General features: G+C 43.3%; 1 protein-coding gene across 7 annotated transcripts in view; it reads left to right on the top strand.

Annotated features, from left to right (window-relative positions):
• SMG7 (SMG7 nonsense mediated mRNA decay factor) overlaps positions 1–14,074 on the top strand; it is a 41,621-nt gene extending 27,547 nt beyond the window's left edge. For 2 of the 7 annotated variants that reach the window (XM_075833114.1, XM_075833118.1), the window contains 10 exons: positions 111–537; positions 637–760; positions 883–1,274; positions 1,502–1,882; positions 2,737–2,886; positions 5,869–5,949; positions 6,239–6,398; positions 8,503–8,673; positions 8,785–8,936; positions 12,389–14,074. In XM_075833114.1, coding sequence (XP_075689229.1) covers positions 111–537; positions 637–760; positions 883–1,274; positions 1,502–1,882; positions 2,737–2,886; positions 5,869–5,949; positions 6,239–6,398; positions 8,503–8,673; positions 8,785–8,936; positions 12,389–12,502 — 2,152 coding nt within the window. In that variant the 3' untranslated portion in view covers positions 12,503–14,074. The remainder of the gene's footprint in view (positions 1–110; positions 538–636; positions 761–882; positions 1,275–1,501; positions 1,883–2,736; positions 2,887–5,868; positions 5,950–6,238; positions 6,399–8,502; positions 8,674–8,784; positions 8,937–12,388) is intronic. The other 5 variants (XM_075833119.1, XM_075833121.1, XM_075833116.1 and 2 more) reach the window with 4 other exon arrangements.
• The last annotated feature ends 1,096 nt before the right edge of the window (positions 14,075–15,170 follow it).

Below are 15,170 nucleotides of genomic sequence, written 5' to 3'. Positions count from 1 at the left end.
AAAGGTGGCAGATTCGGGAACAGTCTAGTGCACTACCTTTCAATTCTGGGGAGCAGCTATGTATGACTGAAGGATTATAGATTTATTTTTTTTGATTTTTTTTTTGACAGACTGATTCAATACTGTACTGTGCAAGGTGAAGTTTCCTTCTCCACTGATATTCCTGAAGTCATGATTGAAGATGCAGAGGATGCTGAAGACTTTTCCTTAACACAGGAGACTAAACAAGCAGAAACTCCGAAAACAGATGGAAGTCCTGGTTTGAAATCTGTACTTTCTACTGGGCGCAGTCCCAACTGTGAATCTTCCGAGAAACCTGTGGTTACTTTCAAAGAGAACATTAAACCCCAGGAGGTAAACCTGCAGGCTCGGAGTTACCCGAGAACAGCCAATGCTGGTAAAGAGCAGAGAGACTTTACTAAGGGGATTAACGCTCCTGCTAACAAGAAGGATATTAACGGTAAACGAAAGAATGAACCTAAGAAGGCTAGTACTGACAAGGTGCAAGAATCGGCAAAACAGAGCATTGCTGTTCAGGTATGGGGCTTATACTAGCTGACTATTTTTTTTAGAATTCCAGGGTATATTTATTATCTTTTATAGAGACTTTCCTGGCATTTCTGTCCTCTTTTACAGGTGAAAACTCCAGTGTCTGAGGTAAGGAAAACGCCAGTGACGCCAACATCAAGTCCAAGCACCAACACGCAGTTCATACCTATCCACCACCCCGGAGCCTTCCCACCTTTGCCTAGCCGACCAGGTATGTGTTAGAAGTATACTATACATTTCGATAGTGCTTGCTATTTTGTGGTGTTGGTTTTGTTACTGCTGTAGTAACCCAGCATTCTCTGTATGATAACGGACTATGCTTCTCCTCTGCAGGATTTCCCCCTCCTACCTATGTCATCCCACCTGTGGCATTCTCCATGACTTCTGGGTATACCTTTCCTCCTGGAGTTAGTGTTCCTGGATCTTTCCTGCAGCCTTCATCTCATTCTGCTGCTGCTGGGAGTCAGGGACCTCCAGGGAAACCATCCCACATTCCTTACAGTCAGCAGCGGCCTTCTGGCCCAGGGACACCTAGCCAAGGAGCTCTTGGTAACCAGCTGCCTGGCCAGTCACAACCACAGGCTCCGTCCAGTTCTCCAACTCAGCTAAGCACACAGACATCAGCACAGCTGCAGATTCAAGTAATGGCTCAGCAGCAACAGTCACCCACTAAGCCTATACAGGGACTTGCAAAGAACCATCAACACCACCCCTCTCTCAAGCAGGTATCATTCCAAAGGATTATATTTATAGCGATCTTTAATAGGCATACTTTTCAAGTATATATGAAGGATAGCTGGGTATGAGGATTTTTTTTTTTAAGCCTCGCTCTTTTGAGATTTAATAGTTTAAATAGATATGGCATAGGTTCCATCCATTTAAAATGGGATAAGACCCATAATTGAATTTTGTGTTGTGTAATATTTTATTTTGTGGGTTGTTTCTTTTTTAGTACCAGCAGTCCGCAGACACATCTAAGCAGCTTTGGAACTCTCCCCAAATCCCAAACTCACTTGGAAAGCTGCTGCCACCCTATTTCATGGATGGTCGTTTACCCACTGAACCTCTGAGCATGTTGGAGCAGTGCCTACAGCATTCGGTCATGCAGCAGCAGCCTCTGGAGAAGAAGATGAAGTCTTTTCCAATAGATGCCTACAACCAGAACACTTCTGAGATGAAGATGTCCGACTTCTACTGGGGGGACCAAGTATCCTACAACCGAAATGACAACCGAGCTCTTTTGGCACAGCAGTCGATTAATAACCAAAGGGGCAAGCGCCCACCGACTGGCTATCGTTCAGGGCAGGATTCAATGACTAGATTGCCCTTTGAGGTAGGATTTTATTTATGGGATAAAAGCAGTTTATTTTCAGATGGTTCATTAATTTCCTCACTCCAAATCTCCTTTATTAAGCTTGTGTTGTGTTTTTTCAAATTGTTGAGTGAGTGGCTTTCCTGAAATTCTGGTCACCTTTTTTTTTTTTGTCCATCCCATTTGATGGGGATTGCAGTAAAAATGACCGCACTGTCACATTCACTACAAATTATTACACTTGTGACTAGATGACAAATAGGTTGCTCTTTGTAAAATCGAACCGATGTTTAGCCATCCTTGATGGTTTTTTTTTAAACATAGCTGCACATGACTAAAGCAAAATAAATCTACAGAGTATGTACACTTTCACATTATTTATTTTTTTATTTCTCTAATGCATCTAAAACAAAAATTAAGCAACTTTGTGATTGGTATTATTTAAAAATACCCTATCATTTTGAGTCTACAGCTCCTATGAAGACCTGTGTCACCATGGTAACAGACTACAAATAAATCCTATGTAGTCTGATTCTGCAGTCATACTTCCTTTCACCTGTCCCCTACTTCTAGCTAATCAACCGAATGTATGCTAGCAAAAAGTAGGGCAAGAAGAAAGTGCGACCACAGGATCCGAGTACACTGGGTTTATTTGTAGTCTGTTACCATGGAGATGCATAGGAGCAAACTGGTTGGCACAAAATGGTGCAAAGTGCTGCAATTTTAGTGCAACTCCGTGCATGATTCATTTTTTTGTTGTACTTTTTCTATATATTTTGTATAACCTCTTCTCTTGTACTATCTTTTTATTTTATTTTTCTGCTTTCTCTTTCCTCCTCTTTCTCCTCTGTTCGTTTCTGCCTGTCTCTTACTAGGAACCCAAGCGTTCCCCTCTCCTTCCCCCGGACCTGTTAAAGAGTCTGGCTGCTCTAGAGGAGGAGGAAGAGCTGGCTTTCCCCTCTCCTCCTGATCTTTACCCAGCTCTACTCGGCCCTCTGGCCACACTCCCTGGACGAGGCCTCTTTGTATGTATTCTGTGTGGTGCGCTTTTCCCTGCTTCTAATTACGGTCTCTTTAAAGAGCTTTGTATCTTTAATACTAGTTTTTGCCACATTCTTGCATCTCTTAAAGAGGCTCTGTCACCAGATTTTGCAACCCCTATCTGCTATTGCAGCAGATCGGCGCTGCAATGTAGATTACAGTAACGTTTTTATTTTTAAAAAACGAGCATTTTTGGCCAAGTTATGAGCATTTTTGTATTTATGCAAATGAGGCTTGCAAAAGTCCAAGTGGGCGTGTTTAAAGTTAAAGTCCAACTGGGCGTGTATTATGTGCGTACATCGGGGCGTTTTTTTACTACTTTTACTAACTGGGCATTCTGACGAGAAGTATCATCCACTTCTCTTCAGAACGCCCAGCTTCTGGCAGTGCACAGACACACAGCGTGTTCTCGAGAGATCACACTGTGACGTCACTCACTTCCTGCCCCAGGTCCTGCATCGTGTCGGCCACATCGGCACCAGAGGCTACAGTTGATTCTGCAGCAGCATCAGCGTTTGCAGGTAAGTCGATGTAGCTACTTACCTGCAAACGCTGATGCTGCTGCAGAATCAACTGTAGCCTCTGGTGCCGATGTGTCCTCGCTCGTCCGACATGATGCAGGACCTGGGGAAGGAAGTGAGTGACGTCACAGCGTGATCTCTCGAGAACACGGCTGTGTGTCTGCACTGCCAGAAGCTGGGCGTTCTGAAGAGAAGTGGATGATACTTCTCGTCAGAACGCCCAGCTAGTAAAAGTAGTAAAAACGCCCCGATGTACGCACATAATACACGCCCACTTGGACTTTTACTTTTAAACACGCCCACTTGGACTTTTGCAAGCTTCATTTGCATAAATACAAAAATGGTCATAACTTGGCCAAAAATGCTCGTTTTTTAAAAATAAAAACGTTACTGTAATCTACATTGCAGCGCCGATCTGCTGCAATAGCAGATAGGGGTTGCAAAATCTGGTGACAGAGCCTCTTTAATGCACTAGTAATACTAATTTTGTACTGCTCTACTTTGTCTATGCGGAATTAAATTCGATTTTTAGTGTCTTTTTCTGGTGAAGTGAAGACCTAGCCTGATCCTATAATTTCAGTAAAGTATAGAACGATACAGTGGTGCCATACTGCACTACCATATCTGTCCAGTGTGCACTCTTCGTGTCTGAGACACTTGGCACTTTGAGTAAGCAAAAAGTGCACACTAAACCTAGATGGGTTACTGGAACGCACTCAAGGGATTTTCAAGCTGCGAAAAATCTATGTACAGATAGTCATTAAAGTGAGTCTTCCCACACACTCGCGCTCCAAATGTGAAGTTTCCATCTTTTCCGCTTTAAACTCTCTCCAACCCCTCCCTTCCTCTCGAGTGAAGAGGGGGATGGGTTAGGGTGGGGTCTTTGGCGGGGAAGCCGGACACTTCGCATTCGTGAGAATTTAAAGTTTATTTCCCTAGAGTGGCATGATCGCCAAACTTGTGTTCTCTACCCTTATCTAGTGGTGTGGAGGCAAAAGTTGTGACAGACTCCCATTTCAAAGGGCTGGCTGCTTTTAGGCAACTCCTCCTTTTTATTGAAGGACTCTCCCAAATATAAGCTGATCACAGGGAGTTCTGTTGCCTGCACCCCCAGGAATAATCTGTACATGGCACCCATTGATATCCATGAGCTGTCTGTGTAATGCATGGATAGGCTTGATTCTCCATAGAGGGTTTTGAGATCCAAACAGCCCCTTTAAAGTGGTTGTCCCACCAATAGATATCACATTCATTGTATAGATTAAAAAAAAAAAAAATTAACAATGTTTGCCATTTACATGCTAGTTAAAAACGATCCTGTGAAAAGTTATAACATTTGCTGACATAGTATGGTGCTACCTGGTGTTCAAAGTGTGCACATTGCTATACATTCACCTACTAAGCTTACTGGTGGAAATGCATGCTCAATCACTCTTACCACATCCAGGTCTCTACATAGTTATTTTCTGTTAACTGCATAGCAGCCAATAGCGGTCTGCCCTGCTTGTCAGGAAAGGAGCAGAGCCTCAGCAATATAGCTGAGAAGACTACTGCAGGGTGGAGTAAGAAGGGGACTGTATTGTCAACTGCCAGAGGGGGAAGGAGACCGATTTTGCTCAAAGCACCTCCTCTAGATTAGCAGCAGCAGCAAGGGGGACACAGGGAAGCAAAAAATGATGAGGTGTGTGTGTATATAGAGATATGATATTATAATATATATATATATATATGTGTGTGTATATATATATACATACAAAAATAGAATCCAGCAACACAGGCTTAAATGAAAGGGGGTGCAAGCCTTAGGGAGCTGACCACTGTCCCTCTAGACAAAAAGCAGTAAATAGGCAGCACTCGCAAAGGCTTATAGTGAAAAAAAGAAGGTGCTTTATTGACCCAAAAAGTTTGACGTTTCGGCTCACACAACCTCTCTCAAGCCTTGAGAAAGGCTCAGGTATTGTGAGCCGAAACGTCACACTTTTGGGGTCAATAAAGCACCTTCTTTTTTCACTATAAGCCTTTGTGAGTGCTGCCTATTTACTTTTTTATATATATATATGCTAGAAACATTGCAAATTACATTTTAAAAAGCTATTAACCGCATTCCAGGACTTTTCTTATAAAAATAATTCATTGGGTAACCCCTTTAATATTTCTCTAGAACATCCAATAAATTTAGGGTTAGGTGTGTGCAAAAGCAAGCAAATCCGTCATCCACCGTAAAGGAAAATCTGTTAAATTATGGAAGCATACGAACCATATTGACAGCTAACGAAGCATACAGAGCCACCGGCTTAATCTAGATAAGTAGATTTCAGTGGGTTTTGAGGCTGCCTTTATAGTGAAGTACCCATACCCTCCTCCACAGTTACATGTCGGTAGCAGATTGCACTTTGAAATGGGCAAACTGGTCTGGCAGTAAATTGTCTCTCTTTCTTTTTTGAGAAGTCTCTTCTGGAAAAGCCATCTGAGCTGATATCCCAGCCCCCCTCTTTCCTCTCACTCACTGGATTTTCACTGAGCCAGGTAAGGGAGGGTTTGGAGGACTTCTTATTTAGAGGAGACCGGAGTCGTATTGGTCTCATTCACACATTGTAGATTTGGTCAGTGTTTTGTATCTGTGTTTTGAAACCAAAATCAGGAATGACTGCAAAGAAGAGAAGTATAAATCTTTCCATTATATGTTTTTAGGATCCACTCGTGGTTGTGGCTTACAAATACTGATGCAAAATACTGAGCAAATCTGCAATGTGTGAATGGAGGCTTTTTACAGTTCACCGTCTGTGCTCTAATTCTGCCATTCTGTCCTTTACAGGAAAGGTTTCCAAATAACAGCGTCTTCAATGATGTGTACAGCAAGTCGCCGTGCAGTAGCACAAAGTCTGAGGTGTGCCCACCTATTGGACAGCAGGAGACCTCCCTGTATTCTCTGTTTGAGGGTAAACCTTGGTCTCCCTCTCTTCCAGCAAGCTCCGGTAAGTCATATTTATTAGGAAATTATATTTGTTCAAGATAAAACACATTTGCAAATTTTGCGGTTTTAAAGTGGATTTCCAGTCATAGCAAGTGACGGCATATCGCAAAGATATGACATCACTTTCTAATTTGGCAGGGCTATGGCCACAGAACCCCACCATTCATGAGAACGAAGTGGCAGAAGACCCTTCAGGACTCTTTATGAACAGCTCCACTGCCATCCAGGCGCTATGCAGGTTCTGCAACTCTGCGCCGGTGATCCTAATGCCTAAACCGGCACACTCGTTCATTTGATCGTGGAGGTCCCTGCGGTCAGAGCACTGTGATCGGCAAGTGAGAGCACATCGCTAGGATATGCAAAGATCGGAAAACCTCTTTATTATTAAGACCGTATCCTAACCTCCATATATATCATCAAAATGTCCAGTCCGGAGTTGTAATATGTCCATTTTATGATCAAGAGGAAGAAAATGCCAATGTTGTCGTATTTTGTTTTTGGGGGTTTTAATGATGTGACCCAAAAAATCTTTTCATTGAAACAGGAAAAACTGTAGTCCTCATTGTTCGTGCCTTCCTCTGTGGTGATGCATTTTATATATTGGATTTGAAGTGCTTTTCCTACATTAGATTATTTACTTTCAGTATAGATTCCTCCAGTTTCTGCTGGCTGTCATTAAATCGAAACCTTCATTTATTACTTATAGTGGATAAAAATCTGTCCTGGTTGTGCTAGAGACTCGGGTGCAGGACTGATGACAGCGCAGTTTTCAGAGCGGTGTCTTGTAAGAAGCCGTGCACCTTTGTATCCATAACATGACCAAGACAGATTTTTATCCACTGTAAGTAATCAATGAAGGTTTCTATCAAATGACCACAAGCACAGGTATTATTAACGAATGCCTTAGTGACCACCAATACGCCCAGTCTAAGCCCTGCACGAGTGTCCTGTGCAGGCTGGAGCCGGGGCTCGGCTGTCTAACAGCCGGGCTCCTGCTCCACCGTCCAAAGTTTACTTCGATCACGACCGGTTAACCCGTTAAATGCCGCGGTCAATACCGACCGCAGCATTTAAATCATTTGCAGAGGGAGGGAGCACCCTTTGTCACCCATCGGCAGCCCGCAAATGCAATCGCTGGTCTCCGATGGGGTGTCATGGCAGCCGGGGGCCTGATAAATGCCCTCAGTTCTGCCCTAGTGTGACTAATAAAATATGTAATAAATGTGAAATAAAAATTACAGTAAAAAAAATATTATTTTTTTTCCATAAAGTAATATATAAGTGTAAAAAAATGAATAAAACTACACATATAAGGTATCGTCACAACTGTAATGACCCAAACAAAGTTAATGTCATTTTAACCGCATGGTGAACACAATGGTTATTTTTTTTCCATTGCCCCCCCCCAAAATTCATAATAAAAGTTAATCAATAAGTCCCACGTACACCAAAACCGTACCAGTCAAAACTACATCTCGTCCCGCAAAAAACAAGCCCTCCTATAACTACATTGACAGAAAAATAAAAAAATTACGGCTCTTGGAAAGAGACGATGCAAAAATAAAAAAATTTAGTTCGTGTTTTTATTGTTCAAAAGCGGTAAAACATAAAAAACCTCTACATACTGTATGTGGTATCGTCGCAATCGTACCGACCCATAGAATAAGGGTAACGTGTTATTTACGCCGCACAGTGAACGGCGTCAATTTAAAACGCATACAACAATGGCGGACTTTCAGGGGTGGTTTTTTTTTTTTCCCTGTCCCCCCCCCCCCCCCCCCCCCTTCAAAAAGAGTTAACAAAAGTTAATTGAAAAATCTATCTACCCCGAAATGTTGCCATTAAAAAGTACGACTAATCCCGCAAAAAACAAGTCCTCAGACAGCTATGCAACGGAAGAATAAAAATTTTTATTGCTCTTTGAATCCGACTATAAAAAAAAAACGAAAAAAATTGCTTGGTCATTAGGGCCTAAAATAAGCTGGTCACTAAGGGGTTAATTTTACAAAGAATAACAATTCTATTTAAACTTGACTTTGTAAACCTGAACCAGTAATTAAGTTCAGCTGGGAAGTTCGTTGATTTGTCTTCAATTTCCTTTCTAGATCATTCTACACCAGCCAGTCAGTCACCTCATTCTTCAAACCCAAGCAGCCTGCCAAGCTCTCCCCCCACCCACAACCACACAGCTCAGCCTTTTTCCAACTTTGGGCCTATAGGAACCCCAGACAACCGTGATCGACGGGGTGCTGACCGATGGAAGTCGGATAAGCCAGGTATAATTTTCTTTTTGATGGCAACTGATGATGGATGCATCACGCTTTCTATTAATCTAACACTCTTTTTTTTTTTTTTTTTTTTTTTTTTTTTTTTTTCTACTTGATTAGCAATGGGTGGCTTTGGTCTGGACTACTTGTCTGTGACCTCATCATCGGAGAACAGCTGGCGCCAGATAAATAATTCCAGCAGTGCAAATGGTTGGGCTGCTCAAAGCAATGCAAGAGAGGACTCTTCTGCTGCCCTCATGGAGAGCTTGAAGGTTTGTGAGATGGTGGTTTCATGTGATTTTATTATATGTATAAGGCTGGATTCACACGAGCGGTGCGTTTTTGCGCGCGCAAAAAACATTTGACAGCTGCGTGTGTCATCCGTGTCTGATGCGCTGCCGCGTGATTTTCGCGCAGCCGGCATCATAGAGATGAGGCTTGTCGACGCCCGTCACTGTCCAAGGTGCTGAAAGAGCTAAATCTTTCAGCACCCTCGACAGTGAATGCCAAAGACAACAGCGAAAAACCTGTAAAAAAAAAGATAAAGTTCCTACTTACCGAGAACTTCCCGGCCGTTGCCTTGGTGACGCGCCTCTCTTGACATCGGGCCCCACCTCCCTGGATGACGCGGCAGTCCAAGTGACCGCTGCAGCCTGTGATTGGCTGCAGCCTGTGCTTGGCCTGTGATTGGCTGGAGCTGTCACTTGAACTGAAGTGTCATCCCGGGAGGTCGGACTGCAGGAAGGAGACAGGAGTAATCGGTAAGTTAGAACTTCGGTTTTTTTTACAGGTTCATGTATTTTGGGATCGCAAGTCACTGTCCATGGTGCTGAAACAGTTTAACTCTTTCAGCACCATGCACAGTGAATGTCTCCCGACGTCGCGGACCGGAAATTTTTTTGCCGAGTTCGGCCAAAACGAGTTTGGCCGAACCCGGTGAAGTTCGCTTCGGTTGTCGGGGTTCGCTAATCGCAAAGACACTCCGTTTGGATGTTCGGAAACAGAAAAGCACGTGGTGCTTTTCTGTTTACATTCATCCTTTTGACAGCTGTTGCGCAAACACGAAGTGCTTCCGTGCGACATGCGTGGTTTTCACGCACCCATTGACTTCAATGGGTGCGTGATGCGTTGAAAATGCTGATGCTGAATCAACGGACATGTCGTGAGTTTTTGGCAACGGAGCAACGCTGCGCAAAAAACGCTGCCATGTCTGCACGGCCCCATTGACAAATATAGCTACGGGCAACGCACGTGAAAATCACGCGCGTTGCACGCGCGTATTTTACGTTAGTCTGAATAAAGCCTTAGTAAAACTGTCTTAGCGGTTGAAGAACATTCTCTATTCATATATGCCTTATTACGCCAGTGGAGAGGTCTACCGCTCAAACCATCCCCGTGCTGCAGAGGTTTGCTTGCTCTAGCTCACTCTCTCGCAGAACTTTACTGTCCCATGTATTGTAAGGATAGATGCCCATTGACTTTAGTAGTGACGCGATAATACGTCAAATGTATAGTAAGCATCAGTGGTGATGGCTGATCGACTCCTCAGCAGTAAAGGCCCTTTTATACGGGCCAATGATCGGGAAAACAAGCGTTCATATGATCAGTCATTCCCGATCATCGCCCTGTGTAAACAGGACAACGATCAGCCGATGAACGAGCTCGTTCATCGGCTGATCGTATAGTTTATACAGCAGTAAATATCATTGCCGGCAGCACATCTGCCTGTGTAAACTAAGATGTGCTACTTATCAGATCGAAATGCATGGGGATGAACAATTGTTCATCTCCATACGTAACCCCAATCTATCAACAAGCTGTCTCGTCGATCGGCGCTTGTTTTCATGGCCCATATTGGCCGGTATAAAAGGACCTTAATGTGTAGCTAAACGTTTGACAAACTTTTGACATGTCATAGTGAGATGTCAGAAGTTTGGTGGGGGTCCGAGCACAGAAACCCCCCACCAATCGCTAGAACGAAGCAGCTGAAGCACTCGTGTGCACGCTCAGCCGTTTCGTATTTGTTCGGCTTTTTCCGGATAGCCGATGTATCGGAGAACGAGCTCATAGACTTTCTATTAAGTCCGTACACCGATAAATTTATTTCCGGAAAAAGCCGAACACAAGCTGAGCGCTCACACGAGCGCTTCAGCTGCTTCGTTCTAGCAATCAGTGGGAGTCTCAGTGCTCGGACCCCCTCCAATCCAATATTCTGACATGTCAGAAGTTTGTCAAACGTTTAGCTACACTTTAAAGGCTATGTACACCTTTTTTGTAGTCTTTGTTTTAGTAAAAAAAAAAAGAATGTATTACAATGTTTAATTCAATTTGTAGTTTTGGTTTTTATTTAAAAAAAAATATTGTTTTTTGAGATACAGCTTCTATGTATCCTGGATACATAGAAGCTGTATCTTGCACTGAAACCCGGATTCGTGAGGTCCGCAGTACTGACTGCTTCGGTGACCGCAGGATCCACCTGTTCTCGATCATATCTTCGTTATGAACTTAGATGTAATCAATAACAGCTGGGTCCTACGTGTCAAAAAGTTAATAAAAAAAATAATTAGAATACATTTTTTTTTTTTTTTTTAGTCAAAACAATTCCTTAAAGGTGTACATAACCTTTTAAGATCCGCCTTAATTAGCTTGCTGTTGGGGAGGGGCCAACCGGACCATGGACCGCTCCTTTTTAAATCTCTGATGCTTCAGCAATAGAGGGCCATATACCTGCAACTTACAGGTTATCACACTAGAAACCATGCACCACAACAATATTGCCACTAGAGGGCACAGTAGGATCACAAAGTTGCACATTGGCATTGCAGACTCCATATAAAACGTGAAAGCTGAATTATAAATATACACTGCTTATTGTACTCCATCCTGCAGCAGACACTGCTGTAATATTTTGGAGGATACAGATATTATTGAGCAGTGTCACTTTTGCGCTGCTTTTAGAGGCGTAAAACAAGGATCCAGTTCCAGATTGCTTGTGATTTGTTTCAATATGAACTTCACTATTGTAGGAACTATAGGGAGGGAAAATAACGTTATTGTTATCGCACTTTTTTTTTGGCGAAATCGTAAATGCATGACCATGTAATTCACCGCCATAGACTCCCATTAGAGTGGATTGTTCTGCGTTCTAACATTATCACACTTGTGCGATCATTGCAAGCAATATGTTGCAGTGGAGCCTTGTTCTAAAGGAACATGATGGATTTTCCTCCATGCTTCTGTCCCTGGAAGAAACTTTTATTCCTATAATCTTTTTGCACTGTTATGTTTTAGTTCGTTAATTTTAGGTTAATAACCTTATGTTGCATGTTTGTGTTTAGGGGTATAGTGGAAGGTAGCAGTCATACAATGCCATTCCACTACAGTGTACGTCTGTACAGTTTTAGGAGTTATTTAAAATGCAATTTATTTTAAAATTATTTTTTTTTACGTTTTAATGACCTGTAAATCTGCTGTTTGTCAGGCCGCCCCTGGTCTCCCCTCTCCACGTGTCCTGCGGTATGCTACGACCTTGCTCTGCATTGCTCAATGCAACATTAATGATAGGTTTTTATAGGGTAATTAGTAGCCACAATTGTTCTTATTTGTATTAGTGGTGTTTACACAGTGGTGAATAATTATTATATTGTATGGGCACATTTTCTTTGAGCTGCGAAACAATGTTTGTTCTAGTTGGATTCCACTGATTGTATTTTTCCTCCATTAGTCTATTTGGTCAACCACAATGATGCACCCTGGCCCATCAGCCCTGGAACAGCTCCTAATGCAGCAGAAGGAGAAGCAGCAGAGAGGACAGGGATCACTCAATCCTCCGCACTGAGAGAGATGGGGAGAAGAACCCAGTGACATATATGGCATAATTGGTCAGCAGCACAGGACAGGATATGTCCTGAGCCCTGAGGAGGGCAGCCCTCTCTCCCCCCTCACCGATCTGGGGGGGAGCACATAAGGGGGAGCGTCCAGCGTATCCCACCAAATCTGAAAACCCCCGCCCCGCAGGCGACAAAGTTACCTGACGGACACAGCAGGAAGTTCCCATCCAGAGGGAGCTTGGGACTTCTTGAGTATGGGGGGAAAAGGGGTAACGTGCCCCCATCTTTCTCGTTATTTGTGCATGCCTCTCACAGCACCCCCTGAACCTCTGCCTAACACACGGATAGAAAGTATCCCCCAGCAGTGCAAGGCAGGTGGGGGCAATAAGAACTCACCCCTCAGTTGTAATGAGTTTTATGGATCTGTTTCTAGGTGGCGGGTGCACAATGAACACCCCCACGTCCAATTTACAACCGGATGTCAGGAACTCTCTCCATTAGTGGAGACAGAGGAACTGGTCCCCTCTCGCCCACCAGCTTGTGCTGGCTGAGGGAGGTGTGGTTGAATGGGTGGCTTTTTTTTCTTTCCCCTTTTAAGAGGAATGGGTGAGGGGTTGTGTGTTTGTGTCACAGTTATGGATGCTTGCTTGTTCCCATTGAATGTCCTTAATCTACTTTGGTGTCTGTTCTTCCCTGCCTGCTTAATTGTCATGTGTGTTTGTGTGTGCGCTCAATGTTCCCCTAAAGCTGAGTATTGCAGGATGGATGTGGCGTATTAGGGAAGGTGCTTTTCTGATGGGGCAGAACATAGAATAAATAGAGGCTGGCTATACAGCCTCCCCCATGGTTATATCTAGACAGCCTCCCCATGGTTATATCTAGACAGCCTCCCCATGGTTATATCTAGACTACAGCTGAATTATTTTTCCCCCCTCCCCATTATTAGCCTGACTCTTTGAGAAGTCCCTTCCATCTGGCAGAGGGGCAACCAAGGTGTAGGATCCAGTTGTAATACTAGGTGCAAGTGCCGGAGCTCATAGCACAAGGCAAGAACAGGAATTGTTCTGTGCTCTCCACTGCTCCAGAACATGAAGAGCATTGCGCACAAGCCGTGAGCGAGCCGGGATGTTTGTGATTGGTGAGCAAGATGAACATGTGATCAAGTGGAAATCTGGTGAAAATGAGCATGAGTGTCTCGCGTGTCGATCTGGAAGGAATGAGAAAATGTTCCTATACGTAGAGTCGTCATATAGGTCCGCCCTTGTGTGTGTTTTTGTGTATGTCAAGGGTACCATTCAGTGTCCCAGCACGTTTAGAACCTCATGCATTGAACATACACTTAACACACCGTTTGGGGCCAGATGTTTTGGGTAGAACCAAGGATTCTCTTGGAAGACGCCAGTTCTCTTTGGGGATAAACTATAAAATAAGAGGTGGCGAAATGCCACTTTGGCTATCCTTTTAGCAGGATCTAGAGTGTGGAGACCCCTATTTACTCCCACCCTTTCCTTGTGTTCTTGTGTGAGCACCGTCTGCTCAGATCTGCTTTACCATTAATAAACTCATCTTCTCTACAGTCATTTGTGTGTTTGTCTTCTAGGTTGACATTGCATTGAACTGCTTCTCTGTATATTTGTAACTGATACAGGACAAGCTCAGTTGTCTGAAAGATCCATTGTTATTTCAGAAGATTTGTTCGCAGGACGAGGAGGAGCATGGCAAAAATGTTTTAGTTCTAGCAGAAGACTAATTATTATTAATATTGCTGACACCTAAAACAATTCTGGTCCTCGAGGGGTATTCCCACCTAAGGCTATGTTCACGTCTGCGCTTCATCATAGGAGCAGATAAACAGAACTCAATGATGATTGACTTTAATGGGGTTTGTCAGGTTTCCGTCATGGTGTCTGTCATTTTACCAGAAAAAATTGTGCATCATGCTGCACTATTTTTTATTTTTTTTCCGTAATTTACTACGGAATCCATACAGATGTGAACAGTCTAGACACTTGTTATATCCACAGGATATGCCATAAATGTCTAATAGATAGGAGTCCCAGCTCTGGAGTCACCGAACCCCCTGTCCAGCCTGGTGAGTATGCTATAAATGACTAAGGTTGAAATACCCCTTTAATTTTAATAATATATAATTTCATCAGCACATATCACAATATAAAACTATAATATAATGTGGAAATTCACAGGTCCGGACGCAGTACAACTAAATATTTCCTGAAACGCTTGTCCAGACATGGAATGGGGTACCTGCATAGACTTCGATGTGGGTTCTTCATAAGGACAGCTTTTTCACATGGAGGACGATGGAGATGTAGAAGTCGGTTCTCAAAGTACTGCTCAACACAGTTTACTCCACACTCTGCTTGCTTTTATAATAAAGAAACCAGGGACTTCTGTGAAGCTGCGCTCCGGATGAATGGATGTCAGAATGCCGATGTATTAATTCAATAGATACATTATTAAGATCTTTCTTCGTATCTTTTGAGTCAATACATTGGCATTCATCGTAGGCCCCGTAGAAGTCCCTGGTTTTTCCCCTCCAGACCTCTTTCTATATTTTTCGAAAGACTGAAGCTTGTTCCTGCGTGAGTACCAAGGGAGACCGCGGCACCAGACATAATTTTGCCATATAAAATGGTGTGCACAATCAACCCAGGT

This window comes from Rhinoderma darwinii, chromosome 7, assembly GCF_050947455.1.
Source record: "Rhinoderma darwinii isolate aRhiDar2 chromosome 7, aRhiDar2.hap1, whole genome shotgun sequence".
Taxonomy (NCBI): Eukaryota; Metazoa; Chordata; class Amphibia; order Anura; family Rhinodermatidae; genus Rhinoderma; species Rhinoderma darwinii.
Note: the sequence above shows the minus strand (reverse complement) of the source record. Positions and strands in the feature narration are given on the sequence as shown.